The following is a 25,758-nucleotide window of genomic DNA, read 5'->3' as shown; positions in this document are numbered from 1 at the left end:
GGTGTAGGTCAGGGTGTGTGTGGGGGGGTGTAGGTCAGGGTGTGTGTGGGGGGGGTGTAGGTCAGGGTGTGTATGAGAGAGAATATGTGTAAGTGATTTTTTGCTTTACAGAACGGAGACAGTGGTGGAGAAGCTGCTGACCAACTGGATGTCCATCAGCCTCTATGCTTTCCTCAGGGTGAGTCGGTCCACAGGAATTACTTCCACACAGAGGAGGAAATGATTAGTCTGGCTGACACCAAACTCAGTCTTCCTGACTTCAGAGTCTGGAAAGGTTCCTTGATGTTGATGGCACGAAGTGTCGGTTAATGAAAAGGGCTGTTCTTTTTTTTTTTTTTTTCTGTGTATTTCTCACTCCAACACCCACATGTACAACCACAAACAGATCCTGAGGGTACCGCACCCCTTCTAATACAACTGTTGGATTCTCACATCCAAACAAAGTGAGGTCCAAAACTCTAAGGAAAGAAAAAAGAGAACCAATCAAAGCTCAAACCCTTTCTGCATGAATATTGCATTTACAGTATTCTTATCCAGAGCAGTATGTCACAGCTCTCCCTCGTTGTGTTCCACATGAGTCGTGTCAGGACTGAGTACATCCTTGAAGTAATCACTGTTTAGCCACAATTGGACAGAAATGAAAGGATGCCACCACAGGGCTTTCACCTGTTCAGTCATTTCTAATCAGTAATGACTTCAAGGAAGGAAGGATGCACTTTCAAAGAATTCCGACTAGCCCAAGGCTTTATTCCAGGGTTGTGAATCTTGGCTATGTTATCCATGCCAGTTTTAAGCAGAGTGGGTCAAATTGGCTACTAGCATTAGCATTCATTAGCAGGCGAAATGGAGGAATACATTTTTAGCATGTTGGTAAATGTTGTGTCTCCTCGTCTTTCCCAGGACAATGATTGTTAACATGATGCTAATTGTTTACCGGATTGGTTATCATGATGTTAACTGTTTACATACATTTGTTAATATTATGCTGACTGTTTATCTGATTTGTTAGCATTATGCTGACTGTTTACCTGATTTGTTAGCATTATGCTGACTGTTTACCTGATTTGTTAGCAGGATTCTAATTGTTAATCTGATATGTTAGCGCAATGCTAATTGTTTACCTGTTTCGCTAGCATGATGCTAACTGTTGTTGTCTCCCCCTCTCTCCAGGACTCTGCAGGCGAGTCTCTCTACATGTTGTTCAGGGCTATCAAGCACCAGGTGGACAAGGGGCCGGTGGACGCGGTGACTGGCAAGGCCAAATACACGCTCAACGACAACCGTCTCCTCCGAGAGGATGTTGAGTACAAGACCCTGGTGAGAATACACACACTCATACGGCCACACAAAGACAAACACACACACACATTCAGACGTGTACCCACACACACATTCAAGCGTTCAGACACAACACTCATACACATTTCTTTTTACATTTTAGTCGTTTAGCGGACGCTCTTATCCAGAGCGACTTACAGTTAGTGCATTCATCTTAACATAGCTAGGTGAGACAACCACATATCTCAGTCATAGTAAGTACATTTTTCCTCAATTCCTAAAGTAGTTATCAGCGGAGTCAGAGCTAGTAAGGGGGAAAGTCCAGTGTTGGTTCACAAGAGGGACTCAGTTTAACCACACACACACACTCCCTTCTTTTTCTTCAGTGAAAAACCAGAGATAAATAGATCTAACGACCATCCAGGAAAGTGTGTTTTGTGAGTGATTGAAAGCTCCCCCCCCCCCCAGACCCTGAACGTGTTGATGCAGGGCGAGGGGGTGAATGAGACGCAGCCGCTTCCCTCCAAGGTGCTGGATATAGACACCATCACCCAGGTGAAGGAGAAACTCCTGGACCAGGTCTACAAGGGCACCGCCTTCTCCCACCGGCCACACACAGACTCTCTGGACCTGGGTGAGGAACACACACACAGACTCTCTGGACCTGGGTGAGGAACACACACACAGACTCTCTGGACCTGGGGTGAGGAACACACACACAGACTCTCTGGACCTGGGTGAGGAACACACACACCAGACTCTCTGGACCTGGGTGAGGAAACCACACACAGACTCTCTGTCCTGGGTGAGGAACACACACACAGAACTCTTCTGGACCTGGGTGAGGAACACACACACAGACTCTCTGAACCTGGGTGAGAACACACACACAGGACTCCTCTGTCCTGGGTGAGGAACACACACACAGACTCTCTGGACCTGGGTGAGGAACACACACACAGACTCTCTGGTCCTGGGTGAGGAACACACACACAGACTCTCTGGACCTGGGTGAGGAACACACACACAGACTCTCTGGACCTGGGTGAGGAACACACACACAGGAAGATGCAGAGTTGTGGAGACTCGACTTGATAGAAAATAAAATGACTTGACTTGGACTTGAAGCCTCAAGACCCGGTACTCGACTTTGACTTGAGACTGATGACTTGAAATTATCTGACCAGGTTTTGTAATGTTTTGTCACTCATTGTGTGGCACAGAGTCTACGTGGATTACTCTACACACAGCCAGAGACAGGAGCCACAGCATCGCCCTTGTAAAAAAAAAAAAAAAAAACATGCAAGTTGCAACAGATAGGTTAGTGAAACGCACACTCGGTACTCTGATTGGACCAGCAAACTGTCACTCCACACAGGTCGGGTGAGCTAGCAAACAGATTGCTGATTTGCTGTACAGCTATTGGATCGGGTGAAGCTCAAACGTCAAATTGTAGGGAGAGAGGATTACCATAATAAATAAATATGCAGCTCCAAAACAAATTGGGCGATCAATAATATTAACTGTTTACTTTGCAAGCTCACCAGCAATGGGGCAACAATTACTCACATAGGCCTTAAAGGTCTTTTGGTATGTAATAATTACTTGAAATGTAGAATTAACTTAAACTAGCATTTGGAATTTGTTGTTAAAATGAATTATAAACTACTGTGGGAAGATGCTCTCCAAACTCCCACCAGTGGAGAGTGCTTTTTTTCTCTTGTTGAAATGTTTTCTGTGCTATGTGGTAAATCTATATTCCATTTAATAGTAAAATAATTGCTAGCATTTCATCATTCCATCGCCGTAACTTTTATTGCAACACATAGACATGATTGTTTCATGTCTGATAGGCCTACGATACATTTTAATATAGCCAAACATTTCTTACCCTGTTCTGAGTGGGCGTGATGTTTAAAGCGCACATGAATGTTCGCAAGACTCATGAGGTAGAAGTTCTGTTTATTTAATTCAATGTATGGTTTCCTTTGTTCATATTTCCCGTGTTCTGTCGGAGATCCTTGTGTCTGTGTCATTTTGGTTGTGCGTAATAGGAGCTCACGGGCCTCAGTGCACATAGTAGATCTCATTGGAGTCAGACTAAGAGAAAATGATGCGTGCTGAAAGAAATATCATTACAAATGATTGTCTGATTAAGCCGACTGTATCAATGTTGAAATTGCCTTTTACATTGTAGAACCTGTTTATTGGTTGTATTTGCCAATTGCGTTATTCTATGGTCCTGGGGGCCAAGTGTTAATAATATTGTAATAATAATGTTATTATGTAGGCCTACCTGTTTGAGCTCCTGTTAGACAGATTCCATGTGGTTTCACAAGGGGAGGCTGTACAGTCTTGCCCAATACCTGTGTCTGTTCAGATAGGACCGGTTAATAAGCCTGATACCGAGGATATTTCTTTTGGGCTATTTCCCGTGTATATTTGGTATGATATGGCGCATTCACCATTGGCTCAAGACCTGTAAATAAACCTGCCTTGCCGTCAGCAACAAGGTTCATATTTTACAATTAGAGGAGACAAAATAATGAAAAGGGCTGTCTGGTAGCCTCAATAAATAGACAAAGATTTAGTTTTTTATGGATTTAGTTTTTTACTTGACTTGAGACTTAAACTTGTCACTTGACTTGCTGTTAGAATACACGTCTTGGACTTGACTTGCTGTTAGAATACACGTCTTGGACTTGACTTGCTGTTAGAATACACAACTTGACTTGACTTCTGGTAAATACACGTCTTGGACTTGACTTCGTGTTAGAATACACGTCTTGGACTTGACTTGCTGTTAGAAAACACGACTCTGGACTTGACTGCTGTTAGAATACACGTCTTGGACTTGACTTGCTGTTAGAATACACGACTTGGACTTGACTTGCTGTTAGAATACACACTTGGACTTGACTTGCTGTTAGAATACACACTTGGACTTGACTTGCTGTTAGAATACACGACTTGGAACTTGACTTGCTGTTAGAATACCACAACTTGCTGTTAGAATTGGAACTTGACTCCAGTCTTGACCCGTTCTACTTGGGACTTGGACTTGAGACTCGAACCTTGTGACTTGAATAATTAGTAACTTGGTCACACCTCTGGGAAGATGTGACTGCAGACACACACACACACACACACACACACACACACACACACACACACACACACACACACACACACTTTCACGCAGACGCATACCTCTCCCTTTCCCCCCTCACTCACTCACTGGATCTGATGAATGTTACTTGGTAGTGACTGAGCCTAAAGTGATGTGTAGTGTATTATAATAGTGTTCTGTTTCATTCTGTGTATAGGCCTGTCTAACATATTGTGTGTGTTCATTCTGTGTATAGGCCTGTCTAACATACTGTGTGTTCATTCTGTGTATAGGCCTATCTAACATACTGGTGTGTTCATTCTGTGTATAGGCCTGTCTAACATACTGTGTGTGTTCATTCTGTGTATAGGCCTGTCTAACATACTGTGTGTGTTCATTCTGTGTATAGGCCTGTCTAACATACGGTGTGTGTTCATTCTGTGTATAGGCCTGTCTAACATACTGTGTGTGTTCATTCTGTGTATAGGCCTGTCTAACATACGGTGTGTGTTCATTCTGTGTATAGGCCTGTCTAACATACTGTGTGTGTTCATTCTGTGTATAGGCCTGTCTAACATACTGTGTGTGTTCATTCTGTGTATAGGCCGTCTAACATACTGTGTGTTCATTCTATGTATAGCCTGTCTAACATACTGTGTGTGTTCATTCTGTATAGGCCTGTCTAACATACTGTGTGGTATTCTTTGTATAGGCCTGTCTAACATACTGTGTGTTCATTCTATGTATAGGCCTGTCTAACATACTGTGTGTGTTCATTCTGTGTATAGGCCGTCTAACATACTGTGTGTCTTCATTCGTGTATAGGCCTGTCTAACATACTGTGTGTGTTCATTCTGTTTAAGGCCTGTCTAACATACTGTGTGGCATTCATGTATAGGCCTGTCTAACATACTGTGTGTTCATTCTGTGTATAGGCCTGTCTAACATACTGTGTGTGTTCATTCTGTGTATAGGCCTGTCTTCATTCTGTGTATAGGCCTGTCTAACATACTGTGTGTGTTCATTCTGTGTATAGGCCTGTCTTCATTCTGTGTATAGGCCTGTCTACATACTGTGGTGTTTTCAGAGTGGAGGTCTGGTGTAGCAGGTCATCTGATCCTGTCTGATGAAGACCTGACATCTGTTGTCCAGGGCAACTGGAAGCGCCTCAATACACTACAACACTACAAGGTCTGCACCCACATCAAGCAGTCATAAAGCTTTACAAAGAGTTTATAACACCCCGTAAAGCATTCATTAAGCATTCGTAATGGTCTTAAGATTTTGTCAAATTCATGTTTCTAAGCCTTTATTAATAGTATTACACTTCATTAACCCTTCATAAGCATTCACAAAGCATTCATAAGCCTTCATAGTGCATCTATATCATATTCATGAGTGATGTCTAACACTGTTGTGGTTGTGTTTCAGGTTGCAGATGGCGCGACAGTGGCTTTGGTCCCGCGCCACAGCAAACACATCCACCACGACAACCACGACTACGTGGCAGGTGAAAGTGAGTTGCACTTGCATTTTAGTTCCACTCTCTCTGGGAAATGTCTTGTTGTTCCAGTTTTTGTAGAATAAGTATGGATGCATCTCATCTTGAGAAAGGCCACTAGGCTGAAACGTTGTGTATGTAAAATAATGTAACATTTTAAATGGCCCTTTCTTGCGAACTCTCTTTCTCAACCTTTCTCCTTTCTTCTGTCCTCCTCCCCCGTTCAGAGACTCCCATGCTGGAGGATGCAGACGAGGGCGGGGTGAGGCTGTGGCACCTGGTCAAAGCCGGCGAAGAGCCTGAGCTACCCAAGCACCGCCGCGGCAGCGTGAGGGAGAGGGCCAAGGCAATACCAGAGATCTACCTCACACGTCTGCTCTCCATGAAGGTAGATACTGGAGCCACACAGACACACACATTGCATGTACGTGCACTCACATATCACCCACACACACCTGGCAGATACTGTAGACACACACACACACACACACACGGCAGGTAGCCTGGAGGTTAGACCTTTGGGACAGTAACTGAAAGGTCACTGGTTTGAATCCCAGAGCCGACAAGGTGAAACATCTGTAGCTGTGCCCTGAGCAAGGCACTTGACCCCAATTTCTGCAGGGGCCCTGGACAATGGTGACCCTGGCTGTGACCGCACTCCCTCCGGGTGTCTCGGGGAGTTGGGTAACACATTTCCACAAGTGTGTAACAGGACAAACATAATCACCCCTCAAATTATAATGAATTATTACTACACACATACACTCCCACATTGACTTTCAAAACTGCGCAAAACCCCTAACCTTCCACCTCCCTCCACAGGGCACTCTGCAGAAGTTTGTGGACGACCTGTTCACGGTGATCCTGTCAACCAGTCGTCCCGTTCCGCTGGCCGTCAAGTACTTMTTTGACCTGCTGGACGACCAGGCGCAGCACCACGCCATCACCGACCCTGAGACCATCCACATCTGGAAGACCAACAGGTACATACATACACACCTAGGCAGAAGCACAAACACACACACACTCACGAGTGTGTACAAGCAAACACGCAGACAAGCAAACACGCAGACATGCGTGCATGCACACACACATCCTGATTCCTTCCACATCTAGAAGACCAACAGGTACACACTCACGCACACACAGACTCCTGAGACCATCCACGTCTGTGTCCTTTCATACGTGTATGTGTGTTTACGTTATAATGTGGTTGGATGATATATGTAACATATGAACATAACAGTACTTATCCATACATGTAACTCCCTTTCCCTCCCTCATTCCCTCTGTCCAGTTTGCCCCTGAGGTTCTGGATCAACATTGTAAAGAACCCCCAGTTTATCTTTGACGTCCAGCCCTCGGACCACGTGGACGCCGTGCTAACGGTCATCTCCCAGACCTTCATGGACTCTTGCACCACCTCAGAGCATAAACTGGGCAGGGTGAGCGAGAGGAGGGAAAGGAATAGGGATACCTAGTCAGTTGTACAACTGAATGCATTTAACTGAAATGTGTCTTCCACATTTAACCCAACCCCTCTGGGGAGGAGTTGACTGGGACAATGGAAACTGTGGAAGGTGGAGGTGATTCTTTATAACTGGTAATCTCTCTCACCCTCACGTTCTCTGTCTTTCTCTAGGATTCACCAATAAACAAACTGCTTTATGCCAGAGATATCCCCCGTTACAAGCAGATGGTGGAAAGGTACTACGCTGACATCAGACAGACCATCTCTGCCAGTGACCAGGAGATGAACTCCGCACTAGCAGAACTATCCAGGGTTGGTCTTTTACTTCAGTTTATTCATTCAGTAAAACACTGTTCACTCAAGCGATTTTTGGCAAACGCATCATCGTCACAGTTTTTGCACTCTACTAAAAGTGCTCTACCTTAAACGTAACATTTTTTGATGAATCAAATTGAGTTTGCTATTCTTTTAATCGGTTATTTGCAGGGGTTGGATCAAGTTCAGGGAACGAAAGTGATCTGTTCTGGAATAGAACCGTTATTTTAAAAGCATTGGAACTGGTTAATAACGTTCTTTTACGTTCCGGGCATTTTTTTCGGTCCCGCAACAAAGCGCCTATGCAAAGCCCTCACTGTGTCACTCAGAAACGTATTCCAGTTTCTTCCTGCCAGCTAAAAATCTTTGCCAGTGTGTGTAGACTACCTGCCCCTCTGAAGCGTAGGTTACTGTAGTCTATTGACTTTACAAGTGCAATTCAGAAATTAAGGAGATTTTTAATTAGAGAAGAATGGATTAACTTTTTCAATGCTAGTTAAGGATACTATAGTTATCACGTTTAACATTGAATTAACTACAAAAAGGTAAGACATTTTTAATTCTGGTGCCGCTCTGCACACACAAGCTTGGTCCAACGTTAAGCCAACTCTCGGAAGTTCAATGACATTCAATATATATTTTCTCTCCCCAATCTACACACAATACCCCATAATGACAAAATGAAAACATGTTTTTAGAATTTTTTGCAGTATTTACACTCCTGACTCAATACATTTTGTAGAAGCACCTTTGGCGGAGATTACAGATTTGAGTCGTCTTGGGTATGTCTGTATCAGTTTTGCACATCTGGATTTGGGGATTTTCTCCCAATCTTCCTTGAAATTTTTCTCAAGCTCTTAAATTAGATGGGGCGCGGCGGTGAACAGCAATCTTCAAGTCTTTCCACAGATTTTCAATGGGATTCAATTCTGGGCTTTGGCTGGGCCACTCAAGGACTTTCACATTCTTGTTCTGAAGCCATTCCTTTGGCTGTATGCTTGGTCATTGTCCTGTTGGAATGTAAATCCTCGCCCCAGTTTAAGGTCTTTGCACTCTGAAGCAGGTTCTCATCAAGGATTTGCCTGTATTTGGCTCCATTCATTGTTTCCTCTATCCTTACCAGTCTCCCAGTCCCTGCCGCTGAAAAGCATCCCCATAGCAAGATGCTGCCACCTACTATGCTTCACGGTAGGGGTGGTGTTAGACAGGTGATGAGTTGTGCCTGGTTTTTTCCAGACATAGCTCTTTGCATTCAAGCCAGAGTTCAATTTTTGTCTCATCAGACCACAGAATCGTGTGCCTTATGATCTGAGTCTTTCATGTGCCTTTTTGCAAACTCCCGGCATGCCACCATGTGCCTTTTTCTCAGGAGTGTCTTCCGTCTGGCCACTCTCCCATAAAGCCCAGATTGGTGAAGTGCTGTAGAGACTATAGTCCTTCAGGCAGGTTCTCCCAGCTCAGCCAAGGAACTCTGTAGTTCTGTCAGAGTGGTCATTGTGTTCTTGGTCACCTCCCTGACCAAGGTCCTTCTTGCCCGGTTGCTCAGTTTGATCAGACAGCAGAGTGGGTAGTTTCATATTTTTTTATATTTCCCAATGATGGAGACCACTGTGCTCTCAAACTTTCAACACTCTAGAAATTGTTTTATGCCCATCCCCAGACATATGCCTCCTCACAATTCTATCCCGGAGATCTATGGACAGTTCCTTGGACTTCATGGTATAGTTTCTGCTCTGACAAGCACTGTCAGCTGTGGGTTATTATATAGACAGATGTGTTTCTATCTAAATCATGTCCAAACAATTGAATTGGCCATTGGCCACAGGTGGACTCCAATCAAGTGGTAGTGAAGTCTCAAGGATGATCAAAGTAAATTGGATGCACCTGAGCTCAATTTGGAGTGTCATAGCAAAGGGGTGTGAATACTTATGTAAATGAGATTTCTGTACTTAATTTTCAATAAATTTAGAAAAATGTCTAAAAACATGTTTTCACTTTGTCATTATGGGTTATTGTGTGAAGATGGGTGAAAAAAAGTCTAATTAATTTTGAATTTAGGCTGTAACAAAATGTGGAATAAGTCAAGGAGTATGAATACAGTACTTTTTGAAGGCACTGTAAAGAACTAGGCTATAGCTTGCCCGCTCCATAGCAAGCTGCTCTATCCTCACTGAAGATTGAAGTAATTTAATATCAAGATAAATGTTTTTTTTTAAATGACGATTTCAGAGGTTTAAAAAGGAACAGAAAGGAACTATATAAACCGTCACTTTTGGGGGGTTTAAACCGGTTCAGAACTTTATTTTGCAGGTCGGAACGTAACAAAAAAAATAATGGTTCTGTTCAGAACACAATTGGAAAATAATTTTGGTTCCATCCCCTGATACTTTGTCCTATTGTTTAAGGTGCACTATGCAGAAATCACTTTGCCATTTCCTCGTTGCTAATATTCCAATAGTTTGCCTAATTTAAGTTTATTTCACAAAACAAGCAAGTATAGTGTAGATACTCATTGTACCATCTAAACAGCTGTGAAATATATTTTCCATAACCCAAAAATATTTTATTTTCAGCTGTTTGAAAAATGAAATGGAAGAATGGGAAGCATAGAAATAGCGCACTTAGAACAGATATACCGCTTCTTAGACTTGCTTTCAATGAGAGTGACAGATCTATAACTCACATTTCAATGTGAATTTGGTTGGGTCGGCCAAAAAGCTACATATTGCAGTTTCTCATTACTGTCACCCCTATTACTGTGATTGTAGCTGATCTAGTTATCATTCAGCACAAGCTGTAAAACTTTGGACTTTTCAGAGTGGGCCTATACTTTAAAGCAATGTATGCCTAGAACACTTTAAATATATCCTATTGTTAATAGAACCAGCTTTAATAGAACCTCTATTAGCACATTTAAGTGTGTGCGTATTATTTATTTGTAGTGACTTTAAGTCAAAATGTTTTTTTCCCCCCCAGAATTACTCAGGCGAGTTGAATTACCTTGTTGCCCTGCACGAGTTGTACAAGTACATCAACAAGTACTATGACCAGGTGAGTTTTCATTATCTCTTGTCATTCCATCCAACCACACATCAGAGCTGTGTCTTTGGTTTACCTTACATCTGTCTCTCTCCACCCCCTCTCACTCACTCCATCTCCATCTAACTCTCTCGCTCTCTCTTCATCCCTCTCCATCCCTTCCTCGCTCTCTCTCAGATCATCGGGGCCCTAGAAGAGGACAGCACGGCCCAAAAGATGCAGCTGGGCTACCGGCTCCAGCAGATCGCTGCAGCCGTAGAGAACAAAGTCACTGACTTGTGACAGTGAAACCACTGACCAAGACCACGCCGGCAGAGGGGACCACATTAAGAGACCCACAGGAGTGGGGGAGGGAAACTCAAGAGGGGGTGGGTTCGGAGGATGGACAGACCGGACCAATAGACAGATTAACACAATCCCCCTCCTGTCAGAAGAGGGGAAGTAGGGTTCTAGGGGTAAGGACCCCAAACACCCCACCCCTTTTCCACATTAAGGAGCAATGAGTGACTGTTCACACACAACAGTCACCCAGGGGTTTGAAAAGGGGATGTGGTGTATTGGGCTGCTGAACACATGAAACTCTCTAGAGGTGGTGGTAGACTCTCCACTGTGGACAAGACAGGAGGGAAAGGTAAAGGGAGACACAAACACAAACAGACGAGGAGCCTTTGTTTGTATGTCCCACCCGTTCACCCTTCAGCCCTGAGTTGGACCACGTTGTGGCATCTGCCTCTCTTGTAGAACTCTCTGTGGAACTAGAAGAAGGGGCTTGGGAGATCCGGACGTGACATGATGTGTCAATGGAAACGTGCTGAAGTCTCATATGAATGAATGAAAGGAAATCTTATGTCTATCAAAATGCTGGTTGTAGCTAGATGGAGAGCAAGTGTGAGCGAGAGTTGGAAGGGACCATTCTGGTTCCCCCCCCCAATTCAAGACACAACATCCCTTTCCACATGAAATGTGGAGTGAAAAGTTTTATTAGCATTTAATAAACATTCTCTAGATATTATATTGTCACCAATTAATGCAGTTGCATACAGTACCTTTCCTAGGGGCTTGAGTCTTATAAGTTATCGGCACTCTCTACCTCCTTTTACTTACCTGAAAACTCAAGTTACCCTCTTATTTCTTTAACCCTGAAGCTTTTTCTTGTGTTTTGCGGTTTGTCTGCTAGGTTAAACCAGATTGCTCTCTCCCTCTGTCAAAACAGTAGCTTTGTTCCATATCCGTCCAAATCATAAGTACACGTAGTATCTTTCGGAGTAGTGGACAGTTGAGACACACACASACACASACACAGACACASACACASACACASACACACACACACACACACAGTTCACTCTAGCATGACACTCTTGAGACGACTTCTCCTTTTTAATGTTTTTTAAAAATGTGTAATTATTGCCATTGCGCTTTTTCAGGTAGCTCCCGAGTCCATACAAATCTGTGTTCCTCTTTATGGTATTGAATGGGAGGAAGATGTTAATATCAGAGTTGAAATGAACAGCTCTCGGAAAGAGGCTACAGCTCGCTCTCTGCAGGACTAAAGAAAGAATGATACTGAAAGCAAAGAAGCAGTCTTTTCAAAAGGTACTGGAAATAGGTGACCGTGTGAATGTTTTGATGTTTTTAAAGGGTAACAGTCACTGGAGGGACACTAGATCAGAGATTAAACAAACAAATCTCAACTGTAGAATTGTATATATTTAAAACATGTGTCCCACAGTATTTTATGGTGTACGTTCATACAGCTTTCCGTGTTGTACATTTTTAACATTCCTTTTTTTTTCAACCAAGAAAAGTCTATTGAATCATGTTCTCAGTTTGTGCTGTTGTGAGGTAGCCTATTTATCTGACAATTGGCAACTGCACCGTTGATATGTGTATTGCAGTTCTTCTATTGAACACAAGATGGCGACAGCTCCTACGTTTGTTGAACACTGCTGTATTAACTGTCCATTAAGTTTCACAGAAGATACTTTGACCTAGTCACATTTTGCAACGTTTGATTAAGTATTAGAATTATAACTACATTGCCATTTCTGAACTTTACCGAAACTCGTTTTCTTATGATTTACCCATGGGTTGTGTTATTCATAATTTGCTCACCTCTGCATTCTCTATTATACTATAGCGTAATTTTCTAACAATGCCTGCGTATCCCAAATGGCACCCTAGTCCCTATATATAGTGCACTACTTTTGACTAGAGCCTTATGTAGGAAATAGGGTGCCATTTGGGACGGTACCCTAGACTAATCATTCTATCCCACAGAGCTTGATGGTTTGAAGTTGTGATTAGATATTTTGGTAAAGCTATGTACCAAGAACGTTATCACACGAATTGGAGGTGTTGCATGTATGTTAACGACACATAACTGATGTTAGACTTATGGATGAAGACATTTGACACTACCCATGTGGTAGGCTATATCTTTATATGCGGGTGCACTGTTGGCTTTCTAGTGAGTAGTGACCAATAAGAGGCTGACAATGAGTCAGCAGATTGGTCATTTAACTGTAAAACCCAATCAAATTATCAGTTTTGTCCTCCTATTTTGATGAGATGAAAGTGTATGTAGTTTATGCGTTGCATGCTATTGTGTGGGTTCTCCAGTTTGATGCATTTTCCTGTTCACCGCCATTGTCCCTAGATTGCACAGCATAAACGAGTCATAGTAGCTTATTGGTTATCACACTATTTTTCAATGGACAATTTGTATTGTCATATGCTTTCAATGCAGACTAGTATTTTGTATGAAGCCTAATAATGGTGAAGAGAGCAGGTGATGGTCATTTGAAGGAAAACTATTGTTAGGCTGTATAAATTCAGCTATGTAGAGCAGGCTCTGCAAGGAGCACTTTTTAAGGTTGATTTTTATTTTGTCTGTTAATATAGTTGTACATAATGATTGAATAATATAACTTGTAGCGACTTAACCTGCTGTTTATTTAGTGTAAATTCCTACATATGTTGAGGTAATAAAGTATTTGTAAAATCATATTGTCTTTGTCTACATCTGTCTCATATGGAGTAGATTTAAAGTGAAGGGAATTTGTCTATTACTTGTTTCTTCTTTGTCTACACTGACATTAAATACTTGGAGCAGTATATGAGAGCAAATTGGTAGACATCCACCATATTGTTTTCAGACCAGTGCGAGGAAATGTGGAATGGAAGACGTCATGACTATAACTGATTTTGTATTTTAGCTAACCGTAACCAAATTAACCTGTTACAAAAAGTATAATCTGACAAAAGCAGTGTCCTTTCACTTAATTGGTCATGAAACAGAAATAATCTACCTAATTTCTTCACACACCATAAATCAGTGAGGTCGGTCAACATGTTCCAAAGCAACATGCATGGGAAACTACTTCAACGAAGTTTCGTTACGAAACGTTTAGACATTTCTGACGGAGGAAATAATTGATGCTCTTGTTTCACACGATCCATAACTTTTGTAGAACCGGATGTGAGGGGGACTTTAATACTGACGCAATCCGGTACCGTACAACGAAAAAGGAGCGAACCTTGCCCAAAATGGTGTAAAGACGTGAAACCACAACACGCCCATCTTTTAATGAACAAGACACTTGCAGTCAATAACCTGGCTTCATCGCAGTGAAAGGCGAGAGTGGATATAGGTTTGCAAGCAAGCACTCCCATCCCACTAATTCAAAGGATTGTAGCTAACAAGCTAGCTACGCAACGCAGGTAGGAGTGGCTGGCGCAATCTTTACAGTAAACTAGCTAAATTACCTAGTTAGCTACGTTAGGAACTTGCAGGGAAATCAAATAATACATAGTTAGCAAACAAAATATGTAACACGATAGCAAATGCAATCAGCTGTTAGCTAACGTACTGTTCAATAATATTTTTGAATGCCTGCTAGTTAATTTAGCTTGGCTATGTTAGCTACGGTTTGTTTTCTATTTGGCATTAACTAACAAGCTAGCTACCCTTGTGGTCATCGTTAAATAAGTAACTAGCTAGCTGTCATCCCACAATCGAGTTGCCACTTTGAAAATTGTTCCGTCATGATATGATTAACTAACCCTAACCTTAGTCAATTACCGAGACAGAGTAGCTAAATGGCTAACTACCTGACGTAGCTTACCTACCCACCAAACATGCCTACAGATATCTAACGGTTATGTATCTAATTGTGATATCAGCATAATTATGATTTAGGTAGCTAACTAGGATATCAGTTCACTACTAGTAAGAATACTTGGCTAACTAGCTTCGAGGTGTGTCAATGCCTAACTAGCTGTCAATGGCTGCCCTCGAGGCCAGTCTACTAGCTAGATCCTTAACTGAACAAAAAAATAAACCAATATGCAACAATTTCACATGTTTACAGTTCATATAAGGAAATCAGTCAATTTAAATATATTAGGCCCTAATCTATGGATTTCACATGACTGGGAATAGATACCTTTTAAAAGAAAGTAGGGGCGTGGATCAGAATCTGTCGGTATCTGGTGTGACCACTATTTGCCTCAAGCAGCGCAACACATCTCCTTCGCATGGAGTTGATCAGGCTGTTGATTGTGGCCTGTGGAATGTTGTCCCACTCCTCTTCAATTGCTGTGTGAAGTTGCTGGATATTGGCTGGAACTGGAACACGCTGTCATACATGTTGATCCAGAGCATCCCAAACATGCTCAATGGAGGACATGTCTGGTGAGTATGCAGGCCATGGACATTTTCAGCTTCCAGGAATTGTGTACAGATCCTTGCCACATGGGGCTGTGCATTATCATGCTGAAACATGAAATGATGGTGGAGGATGAATGGCCGTCACGGTATCTCTGTGCATTCAAATTGCCATCGATACAATGCAATCCTATATCGTAACCCCACTGCCACCATGAGGCACTCTGTTCACAACATTGACATCAGCAAACCGCTCTCCCACACAACGCCATACACGCTGTCTGTTATCTGCCCGGTACAGTTGAAACTGGGTTTCACCCATGAAGTGGCCATTGAAGGTGAGCATTTGTCCACTGAAGTCAGTTCAAGACCCTGGTGAGGATGATAAGTACGCAGATGAGCTTCCCTGAGACTGTTTCTGACAGTTTGTGCAGAAATTATTTGGTTGTGCAAACCCACAGTCTCATCAGCTGACTGGGTGGCTGGTTTCAGACGATCCTGCAGGTRAGGAAGCTGGATTTGGAGGTCCTGGGCTGGCGTGGTTACACGTGGTCTGCGGTTGTGAGGCCGGTTGGACGTACTGCCAAATTCTCTAAAATAACGTTTGAGGCGGCTTATGGTAGAGAAATTAACAAAATTCTCTGGCAACAGCTCTGGTGGACATTCCTGCAGTCAGCATGCCTATTGCACACTGTAAACACATTTGTGCACAAAAATTGAGAAGCTTTTTGTGCGCATGGAACATTTCTGGGATCTTTTATTTCAGCTTATGAAACATGGGACTAACAGATCACATGCTGCATTTATATTTGTGTTTGAGTGTATTTAGATTGCTAGCGTAGTAGCTAATCTACCATTATTCATGGTGCACAGGAAAGACAGGCGCCGAAAGTACACACTTTTACATGGTGCCAGTCTTCAGTTAATTTGCGATCAAGACCCAGCTACTTGTTTCTACACAACATAACTTGAAGAAATATGCTACGGTGTACTGTACATATTTATTTTAATGCCGCAACGTATTAAACTAACTTTAATCCAACGTGGTCCTGCTCTAGCTAACTATGGAGCCCTCCGAGCAGCAGCAGCAGACGGGCCCAGGCTCTGGCTCTCAGGAGGTCAACCCTGTGTACCTGCAGCAGCTGCGAGAGCTGGACATCCCTGAGGAGGCTGCCAAGCAAGTGGGTTAATTACTGTATACAGGTTCTCTTACATTTCCTGAGAGATGATCTGCAGTATATTGTGCAAATCTTCTCTTTGATCATCTCTGTCCGCTAATGAAATATCTCTTTCTCTACTTACTAATGCATTCATAATGACTAAGGAGTACTGTACTTATGATTGACTTTGCTAATCCACCCAATACAGATCTATTCAAAGTCCTTATTTTCAGACATTTGTCTACCCCTCCACAGGCACTCTTGCACACCCGAAACGTGTCTGCTGAGGAGGCTGCCATGTACTACTTTAACAAGCTGGAGAATGAGGTGCCCATAAGCTAACCTTAGTTTGCACAGGTACAAGTTGGTACATTACCTCTCCTGTATCGTGTCTGAGCCCACCCTGAATGTCTCTCGTTCTCGCTTTCTCTCGTCCCTTCAGGAGGAAGGAGACGACGACCTCATGTTCAAGATGGTGTTTGTGGTGAATATGGACCTGGCCATGGGTGTGGGAAAGGTCAGTGTAAAGCATGAAACACCGTCTGACTGCGGATAGCTACTTATCACAGTGGGAGGCCGTTCCTTCTCTTGCTAGAACAAAAGCGGTACCTCCTGCGTGCCGACCCGGTAGCGACGAACTTAGCGCTTCTACTTTGCAATGCTCGTCAGTGGCCAACAACTTGACTTTGAGCCAATCGGAGAGCACAATCCCCGACGTGGGGTAGCCAACTGGACTGACAACAAAAAGGAAAAAGAGGGCATTTTTGCCTTAAATCCATGGATGAGCCAGTCATACTTTATATGCAATGTAGTCTATGGGAATGGTAGCTAGTTAAGTGCACTGCACACAACAAGATGCATTGCACACAACACTAAATACTTAATCCAAGATAGTTAACCACTGAACCTAGTATTGACATAATTAAATCACAATTGATTAGCTAGTTTCCATGAAACAGCTGCCTGTTAGTGCAGTGTCACTAGCTATGTTGTGCTAGCTAGCTAAACATTTGGCTATGGGCTGGCACTGGCGGTATGGGATTATGGAGAGTGAATGATATTTTTTTTTGTCATCTTGCTAGTTAAAATTGCTAGGTAGTTAAGTCGCTGACGACTTTAAGGTCTTTGCAACTCCCCAACGGGCTCGGGAGGCAAAGGTCGAGTCATGCGTCCTCCGAAACATTACCCGCCAAATTGCGCTTCTTAACACCTGCCCTCTTAACCTGGAAGCCAGCCGCACCAATGTGTAGGAGGAAACACTGTTCAACTGACGACCGAGGTCTGCCTGCAGGCGCCCGGCCCGCCACAAGGAGTTGCTAGAGCGCGATGGGCCAAGTAAAGCCAGGCCAAACCCTCCCCTAAGCCGGGCGACGCTAGGTCAATTTTGCGCCGACCTATGGGACTCCCAATCACGGCCGGTTATGATGCCGCAAAGCCGGGTCTGTGACGCCTCTAGCAGTGCCTTAGACCGCTGCGCCACTCCGGAGGCCCCGGTGTGTCTGAGCTTTAAGAAAAAGGGTTGGAATATGGTGTTTTGTCGAGCTAGTATGCTTGTTTTGGTGTAGTTTGTGTGAACCAGTTGCACAAAAAAATCCCAGTCTGCCCATATTGCTAATGCATTAAAAAATAAAATCTTCTAACTGAAAGTGTTTGTTGTGTAGCTGGCTGCGCAGGTGGGCCACGCAGCCGTGGGGCTCTACCAGGCCCTGCAGGAGAAGAACAGCTGGAGGGAGATGGCCTGGAAGTGGGACCATGGCGGGTAAGGACCAGACCACTTCCTCATTAGGGCATTATTTGAGACTTCATACTGCTGATCAAATTGGATCAGATAAAGACAGCCAAGATGCTTTTAAAACACCATAATGATGTCTGGTAATGGCATTGCCACCAGAAGGATATCCACATGTGTGTTTGTGTGGTGTGCAGGGCGAAGAAGGTGGTGGTACAGGGGACCAACATGGCCCACCTTTTGGAGCTGCAGGCCCTGGCCATGAGCCTTAGCCTGCCCACATACCTGGTCCAGGATGCCGGACGCACCCAGGTGAGACATGCGCCTCGATTGCGGCTACACCTGCTTACAGGCACATGTGCCACAATTATGGTTCCACAGCAGCACAGGTGCACAAGCCACCATTACGGTTCCACGTAACTCTGTAGCACCTGTTTACAGAGACACGCACAGCCACTATTAGTATTGAGTTTGACTCAGTAGGGCTGCCAATGCCATAGACTGTACTGTTGACACGGCTGTGGCTGCCTGTTGTTCAGAAGGCATTATTTGAAGAGAACGATTTGGCAGGGCGGGCCGTGTTCGCCTAGTTTAACATGCCTTAATGACGACTGTGATTTAGGTAGGTAAGCGTTTCACACTTTGATACAAAACCATTGCAATGTGAAACTGTTAAATGACACTTGAGAGGGGCGGATGCATTCACAAAGACTCACAAAAAAATGAATTAACTTGTTGACAAAGATTGCAACAGCAAATTAAAAATGGTCAATACTCTATGAAGGGCACCCCATAACATATTTTATAAGCTGTACATAAACACTTAATAGGTCAACTGCCGCTTGTAGCTTACATTTGTTGACATATGCCAACCGTGGCAAACATTGACTTGTTCAAACAGGTTGCAGTGCCCCTGATAATGTGTTGATACATAATGATTAGTTAAGGTGGTTTTACACTACCAAGTTCACACAAAGTAATCCTTTGATAGTTGAAGACTACAAGAATGCTTGTCTTTTTATAACCAGAATGTGTTGTTTTGTAAGGCAGGATCAGACGGGTACATAACCTGCAAATTGTACAATGAGGTTGAGCGAAGAATGACCGACATTACAACAGAGATTTATGTTCTGTAGATGACAAGGGGAAAAATACACTTCCAGCGTTAAATAAAATAATCTGCATCAATTTAAAGACGTTGACCCAAAATCCGGAAACTCAAGTGATTATTTTATTCTAACTTAGTAAGTATTTTCTTAACTGCATTGTTGGTTAAGGTCTTGTAAGTAAGCATTTCACAGTATTCGGAGCATGTGACAAATATAATTTGATCTCTCCCTAGACTGCTGTACTGAAACAGCTGCAAAAACGGGTCACGTGTCTCGTGATGTTGCTGGATGCAGGCCTCGCTCTGCTTCGTTGCCAGTGAATTCTTTATACAGAAATCGGTTTTGAGTCCGGAAATGTGTACTTTTCCACCTAAAACATTTGCGATTATTTTATGGAGCCAACTGCCACAGCGGAAATGAGTAACAACTGCACATGTGCGCCCTCGTGGGGGAGAGACCCTGCTACGTCGAGAGACAATGGACATTGTGTCACCTTGCATTGCAGGATAGAATATCCCCAAAACATTGTGATAAATAAACATAGGCGATATAGTGTTTTGGGCTAATGTGAAAACATAAACCCACTAACAGTCCTGATCAGGTTTATGATAACCTTTACTTTATTGAATGATCGCTTATCTAGGCTACGAACTCGTTAGATAACTGTCCATTTGGCCCAGCTGGAACAGAGGTGCGTCTCCAATTAGTTTTTGGGGGGGAAKACAGCAAACTACTCCTATTACCCCAGAGAGCGCACATGTGCTGTTACCCATCTCTGCTGCTGTGGCAGTCGGCTACATAATAATTATTTTAAGTAATCGCAATTGTTTTAGTTGGTAAAGTACACATTTCCTGACTCAAAACCGTTAGTACTTTTGACATGGCTCATTCGGCACGTAAGCTTTCAATAAAACAAATTTGTCCACACTTCACGGATTTCTGAATCATGAATTCCCTGGCAACCGAGCAGAGCGAGGTCTGCATCCAGCAACGTCAGGAGTCATGTGACCCGTTTATGCAGCTGTTTCAAGTAGTGATTTACCGATATTACATTTTTGGTCGATATCCAATATTTTCCTTGCCAAAAACCCGATACCGATGTATATTTTTTAAACATTGCGGCCTTTTTAAGCATTCTAGTACAGTTAAATAGTTCAAACACACACACATGGATGCAGCATCTCAGTGCAAGAGGTGTCACTACAGTCCCTGGTTCGAATCCAGGCTGTATCACATCCGACCGTGATTGGGAGTCCCATAGGGCGGCGCACAATTGGCCCAGCGTCATCCTTGTTTGGCCGGGGTAGGCCGTCATTGTAAATAAGAGTTTGTTCTTAACTGACTTGCCTAGTTAAATAAAGTTTACACACACACACTGACCAAAAAGTTATTTTGTTGGCATTTACGTATGTCCCCATTACCAGTAAAACAATCAAAACCTATTTCTTTCACTTAGTTGCTGTGCTGTTTCGTTGTTCAGTCGTTTCATTCTCAACCAGGATTGATATTGAATGCTGTTTGGGTCTTTGCGTGTCAAAAAATATACTATTTAACACTATTTGGCGGGTCAGGACCTGAATATGACTGCACATCACATAATAATTTAACGGGTTCATACATTTTTTTAATGTAGTTATTACACATTGATTACACTATCACTGGTATTTTATGTCACAACGATTCATCGATACGTATGCTATGATGCTGGTCAAGTTGTCTCGCGCACCTACAGTGCTGGTCATTCAAAAAAAAGAAGCTAGCTCATGGATGCAAACAACAATGTTCTTCCCCAAAAACATAGCATAACGACAATCTGTTTCAGTAGCTAACTATATAGCTAGGTGTCATCTAAAATAACCCTAATTTATAAGACCGTTCTTATTTGATTAGTGGTGGTCGGACCATCTATGTGAAGCTATCCACAATAAGGATTAGCCACAATAGTGGACTTTGCGGTTAGCCTTCAAAATACAAGTTGGGCATAATTCTACTATTTGCATTACTTTAAATGGCATACTTTTATTATTGTGGCTAGCTTCACAAAACCCGGTGCGGTCGAGCCTCGCTAGCCAGATGAAGCTAGCTGGCTGCTTATAASGTTAGCTTTGGGCAACAGGGTAAAGTAGCTGGCTAGCTTTCTTTTCATTAATTTCAATTGGCAAACAACAAGTGGCAACCTAGCTAATACTTACTCAMAAGGATTCCTAAATCATTTCTAAGAATAATGTAAATGACTGCAGGTTCTACTGGTCATTGTTTTCAGGCTGATTGTATTGGTGCTAGGTACCAACCTAAAGCTAGCTACCACAGAAGTTGCGGTCGAACAAATTATGCTTCATTACCAACGCGGTATTGTAAACACGTCGTTCGTGGCCGGTGTTTGCTTGTTTGCAGACTTTTTTTGTACAGCTTTGACAGTGCTACTGTATMTTTTTTGACAAGCAAAGACCCAAACGGCGTTCCATAGTATGTATGTCGTGAAGCTAATAGCAGGGAGCATTACTGTTTAACTCCGGTAGGGCAACATCTGAAAAATAGCGCACTCGGTTGTGTATCGGTGCTTCACCAGTCGGTGAAAGACATCACCCGCGACAGAACGGTTGATTGTTAAGGGCAATGAATTCCATTATCTTGGCTTTAATGGGTTTGGCATTTGAGTTGTTTCGCAGATATTTTTTTTTACTCTTTCAAATGACTGCTCGACTTGTGAATGCTCAATCCACACAGCAGACATTGTGGGCTAGTTTAAGAATGCTGTGTTGCACGTGTAGCGCAACATTTTACATGGCGTCGTTGTGTCATGTATCTACGTGATATAGGTATGCACGTCAGCTTTGATAATGGTTTTGCACATCGGGGCGTGAAACTAGACATCGACCGATATTTACATTTTTAGCTAATATCGGCTGATACCGATATATCGTGCAKCCCTAGTTTTAAGTACAGCACTACAGTGGAGTTTCCCCTCTCTCCTTGAACTAGTTTCAATATAAGCAATCACTTGGGAGTTTCTGGATTTTGTGTAAACWTCTAATTTTAATAGCAAATTACTGAGTTATTTCCATAAATGTCATGCCTAGTCTTCCCTGGTTTTCCACCCACCTTTTGTTGCGAGTGCAACCTATTCCTACCCCCACCCCACGCACAAGGATGCTAATTTAAATTCTATGACCTTCGGCTTTTTGGCAGGTGGAAGCCGGCTCACGCACTGTCCTGGCCATCGTTGGGGAGGAGGAGATGGTGAACAATGTCACTGGAAGTCTGAAGCTGCTCTGAGGGACTAAACCAGCTGTGGAGGTGCAGGGCTGTGCAATGCCACAGAGGCAACCAGCAGAGGGCAGCATCCCCCTAAAAGCAGAAGGGTCTCAGCATGCAAGCGCAACAACGTAACAAAAAAAATGAAAAAAAGAGTAAAACAACCAGACATGACCCAACCACCAAGATGAACATTCAGCCATTTTTTTTCTGTTCCCTGTCCGAGCCACTGACTGGAAAAGAGATGTGTATAGAGTTGCTCATGTCAAGAGGAAGGGACTGGTTACTCAAACCGACAATGTTGAAGCCAGTTTGAACAGTTAAGCTATTTAAGAGGCATGGCCATTACTGTATGAGAGAATGGTATCCAATTTTTATGAAGCTGSAAGTTCATGGCATCCCATAATTCTGACTCCCAATTTAAAATATGATTTGGTGTATTGGGGGGGAGGGGGGAACAAGGATAGAACCTAGTGTTTTGGTGTTTGTTAAATACTGTTATTGTAATTCAAGCAGCAAAATATATAAATGTAATAATCCTTTTTAGATGTAGGATCTTCCTGTGAAAGTTACTGCTTGTCAGTAAGGAGCGCTTTACTGACACCTTTACCATTGCGTCGATGTGTAAACGTATACACATGTATGTATGCGACATTCTCCCCCAAAGACCCTGCCCCTTAGAAATGATAACACTACATACTGACGTCAAATGGCCGTCCATTGCTTTTATGTGCATCCGTCCAGGCCATATATAATCGGTGGCATGCCATCAACATTTCGCACAATCACTGTTGGAGTTTTTTTTACATTTGTTTTGGAGKTTTTTTTTCTCCATTTTCTGTTCTTGCAAAAAAAGGATAAGGTTGACTCGACTTGCTCTGAGTTATAATTCCTGGACTTGGGGGTTTGGCGTAAAAAAYAAGTGTGAGGAACTCATTGTATGGGTTAAAATAAGCTGCTGTGCTTGATGCTTGCACAGGTACTCTAGCTGATTTAATGGTTTACACAAGTGAAATGTTTTGTGTCATTTTTAAAACTGCTTTGAGGGTAAATGTGTTGTCTTTCTCTACAATGTAGTCTAAAAGATGTCTAGCTATGACTTCTACCTAATCAGTATAAATATCTAAGCTGGAGTAGCAGTTACAGGAGAACAATTAACTGCAAAAAAAAATGATACATTCTTACAGATTTAAGCATTGGACAACCAGATGCCTAGGATATGTTTCTGTTAAAACAACTCATTGTTCATCACTTAAGCAAAAATGAATAGTATTTTGTGAGCATGTGATGCCATTTGGGACCGTAAATGGCTCTGAAGTCTTACTAAATATGGAATGGTCTTATTATTTAAATGGAACTGACATGACATGCATGTAACAGTTATGCTGAATTTTTTTTCTTCTCCTTTGCGTTAAAGAGACCATGCAAAACACCATGACTGCATCCATTTTTTATTTTGTGTTAGCACTTTGATACCTTCCGGTGTTACACAACAATTTTTTCCTGTTTTAAAACCAAGGAGCCCATTAAAAATTACTCCTGACCAAGTGAAGTATTTGACCCTATTATACTTTCATTTTTTGTAAATTACATTTCTACCCCAACATGAAAATGTCATATGGTACAATGACTGCAATGATTTGTTTATTAACATGATTAAAACTACTAATGTTGCAAGTTCCTCCCTGCCACATTTCAGCGCCGAGTGGGGGAAGTTCCAGGGCCTATTGCTTGGTTTGGCGCTATGGTTAAGTGACCAAAGGTCATGTGACATGACTATTGGTAGATGTAGCCTTTGCCTCGCTATTACACAATATAAGTATTGAAGACAGCCTGTGTTGCACGGAACAAAGGTTATCTTCTCTGTAGGAATCTAACTTCCCATAGCAATCAACCTATCGGTTTATAAGAGGGTGGAAATAACTTGGAAACTAGTGACATGATTTTATTAGTTGTGTAATCATTCTGATGAGCTTTTTTAGACTATAGAAATACGCTTGTTAAGGTTGACGTGCGCTACAGCATCTCTCTAATGGCTGCCGCGGTCACGTCATGTCGGATTGATCGGAGGAATGTCTTGGACCGTTCACGTGTTCCGAGCGAACGCAATAAGAAATCCAACATTGACGGCCGAAATCGCGGCCAGCATGTGGGAAAGATCGTTGTCCATGAGAATATACCCGAGTTTCCTAGTTGTAATTACAAGGGCATTCATGTGCACTTTCCATAGTAGCAAGCGAGCTACCATTGACAAGTAATGCCGCGTTCCTGTCTTGTCGGAAACTCGAGCCCTCCAACTTAAAATTAACGTTAATTATTTACGTTGAGCTTCCAATTGATTTATTCTGGTACATCACAAGTGGAAACTTTGGATCCGATTATTCAGCAAGTCGGACATTTCGGAGTTTCCGAAATAAGGTATAAGGTCGATATCAGCAGAGCAGGGGAACCCAAATACATAAATAAACATAGCCTGTACGTCAAGAATGTAGGGATGGTCTTTCAATTCAGCCTGGACGATGAATAACAAGGCCCTAATACAATTAAAATGTAGATTTTCAAATTAATGAATGTTGGAACGTTCCATGCGATTGAGCAGTATTCCAAAAGAGGCCAGTGGCAACTATAAAATAGCTGCGACCTCACAGATCTATGTAGACAAAACCGAATGAATCTTTGATTTATTCAGTTCACAATCTTAATTATCATCTCGCAGAAATATACTACGTATGTCAAAACTCAAATGGATCAGTTCTATTCACTAAAATGTCATTTGTATGCTTGTGGTTACGTGTGTTACCTACTGTGAAACTGCATTGGATAGAATAGAATTTCTGAGTAAAATTAACAATGTATAGATTTTAGAAGCGTGAAACATGAACGTTCTATCTTGCAGCCGTCTCCGCATTTTGGACCATTGCAACAAATGACGTTTGCATTTATCACTTTAGCTAATCCAAATTCTTCTCTCAGGTCCATGATAAGAAATAAAGAAGCCAATCGCATGTAATCTTAATTCTATCCATTAATCCTCAAACGCAGTTATTTATTTAACGATGAAGAATAATGGAAGCGGAATCTTCATCCATTCTTTGCATGTGCTCGTAACAAGGTCAAACGCGA

General features: G+C 42.5%; 2 protein-coding genes across 2 annotated transcripts in view; both read left to right on the top strand.

Moving 5' to 3' along the window:
* The window catches only part of LOC111970756 (plexin-B1-like), a 149,773-nt gene extending 136,053 nt beyond the window's left edge, over positions 1 to 13,720 (top strand). Inside the window, exons 27-37 of the mRNA XM_070445843.1 lie at positions 112 to 178; positions 1,171 to 1,317; positions 1,747 to 1,912; positions 5,475 to 5,578; positions 5,819 to 5,903; positions 6,116 to 6,276; positions 6,711 to 6,871; positions 7,186 to 7,333; positions 7,531 to 7,671; positions 10,651 to 10,725; positions 10,891 to 13,720. Coding sequence (XP_070301944.1) covers positions 112 to 178; positions 1,171 to 1,317; positions 1,747 to 1,912; positions 5,475 to 5,578; positions 5,819 to 5,903; positions 6,116 to 6,276; positions 6,711 to 6,871; positions 7,186 to 7,333; positions 7,531 to 7,671; positions 10,651 to 10,725; positions 10,891 to 10,995 — 1,360 coding nt within the window. The 3' untranslated portion in view covers positions 10,996 to 13,720. The remainder of the gene's footprint in view (positions 1 to 111; positions 179 to 1,170; positions 1,318 to 1,746; positions 1,913 to 5,474; positions 5,579 to 5,818; positions 5,904 to 6,115; positions 6,277 to 6,710; positions 6,872 to 7,185; positions 7,334 to 7,530; positions 7,672 to 10,650; positions 10,726 to 10,890) is intronic.
* Positions 13,721 to 14,189: 469 nt separating this feature from the next.
* LOC111970472 (probable peptidyl-tRNA hydrolase 2) lies at positions 14,190 to 24,187 on the top strand. Its single transcript, XM_023997233.2, has 7 exons — positions 14,190 to 14,436; positions 16,441 to 16,563; positions 16,798 to 16,869; positions 16,985 to 17,059; positions 18,204 to 18,301; positions 18,469 to 18,583; positions 22,570 to 24,187. Exons 2-7 carry the CDS (start codon positions 16,447 to 16,449, stop codon positions 22,654 to 22,656), a joined length of 564 nt encoding a protein of 187 aa, XP_023853001.1. The 5' UTR covers positions 14,190 to 14,436; positions 16,441 to 16,446; the 3' UTR covers positions 22,657 to 24,187.
* Positions 24,188 to 25,758: the final 1,571 nt, after the last annotated feature.

The sequence above is a fragment of the Salvelinus sp. IW2-2015 genome, linkage group LG11, assembly GCF_002910315.2.
Source record: "Salvelinus sp. IW2-2015 linkage group LG11, ASM291031v2, whole genome shotgun sequence".
Lineage (NCBI taxonomy): Eukaryota > Metazoa > Chordata > Actinopteri > Salmoniformes > Salmonidae > Salvelinus > Salvelinus sp. IW2-2015.
The sequence above is the reverse complement of the archived record's forward strand: the minus strand, read 5'-3'. Positions and strand labels throughout refer to the sequence as shown.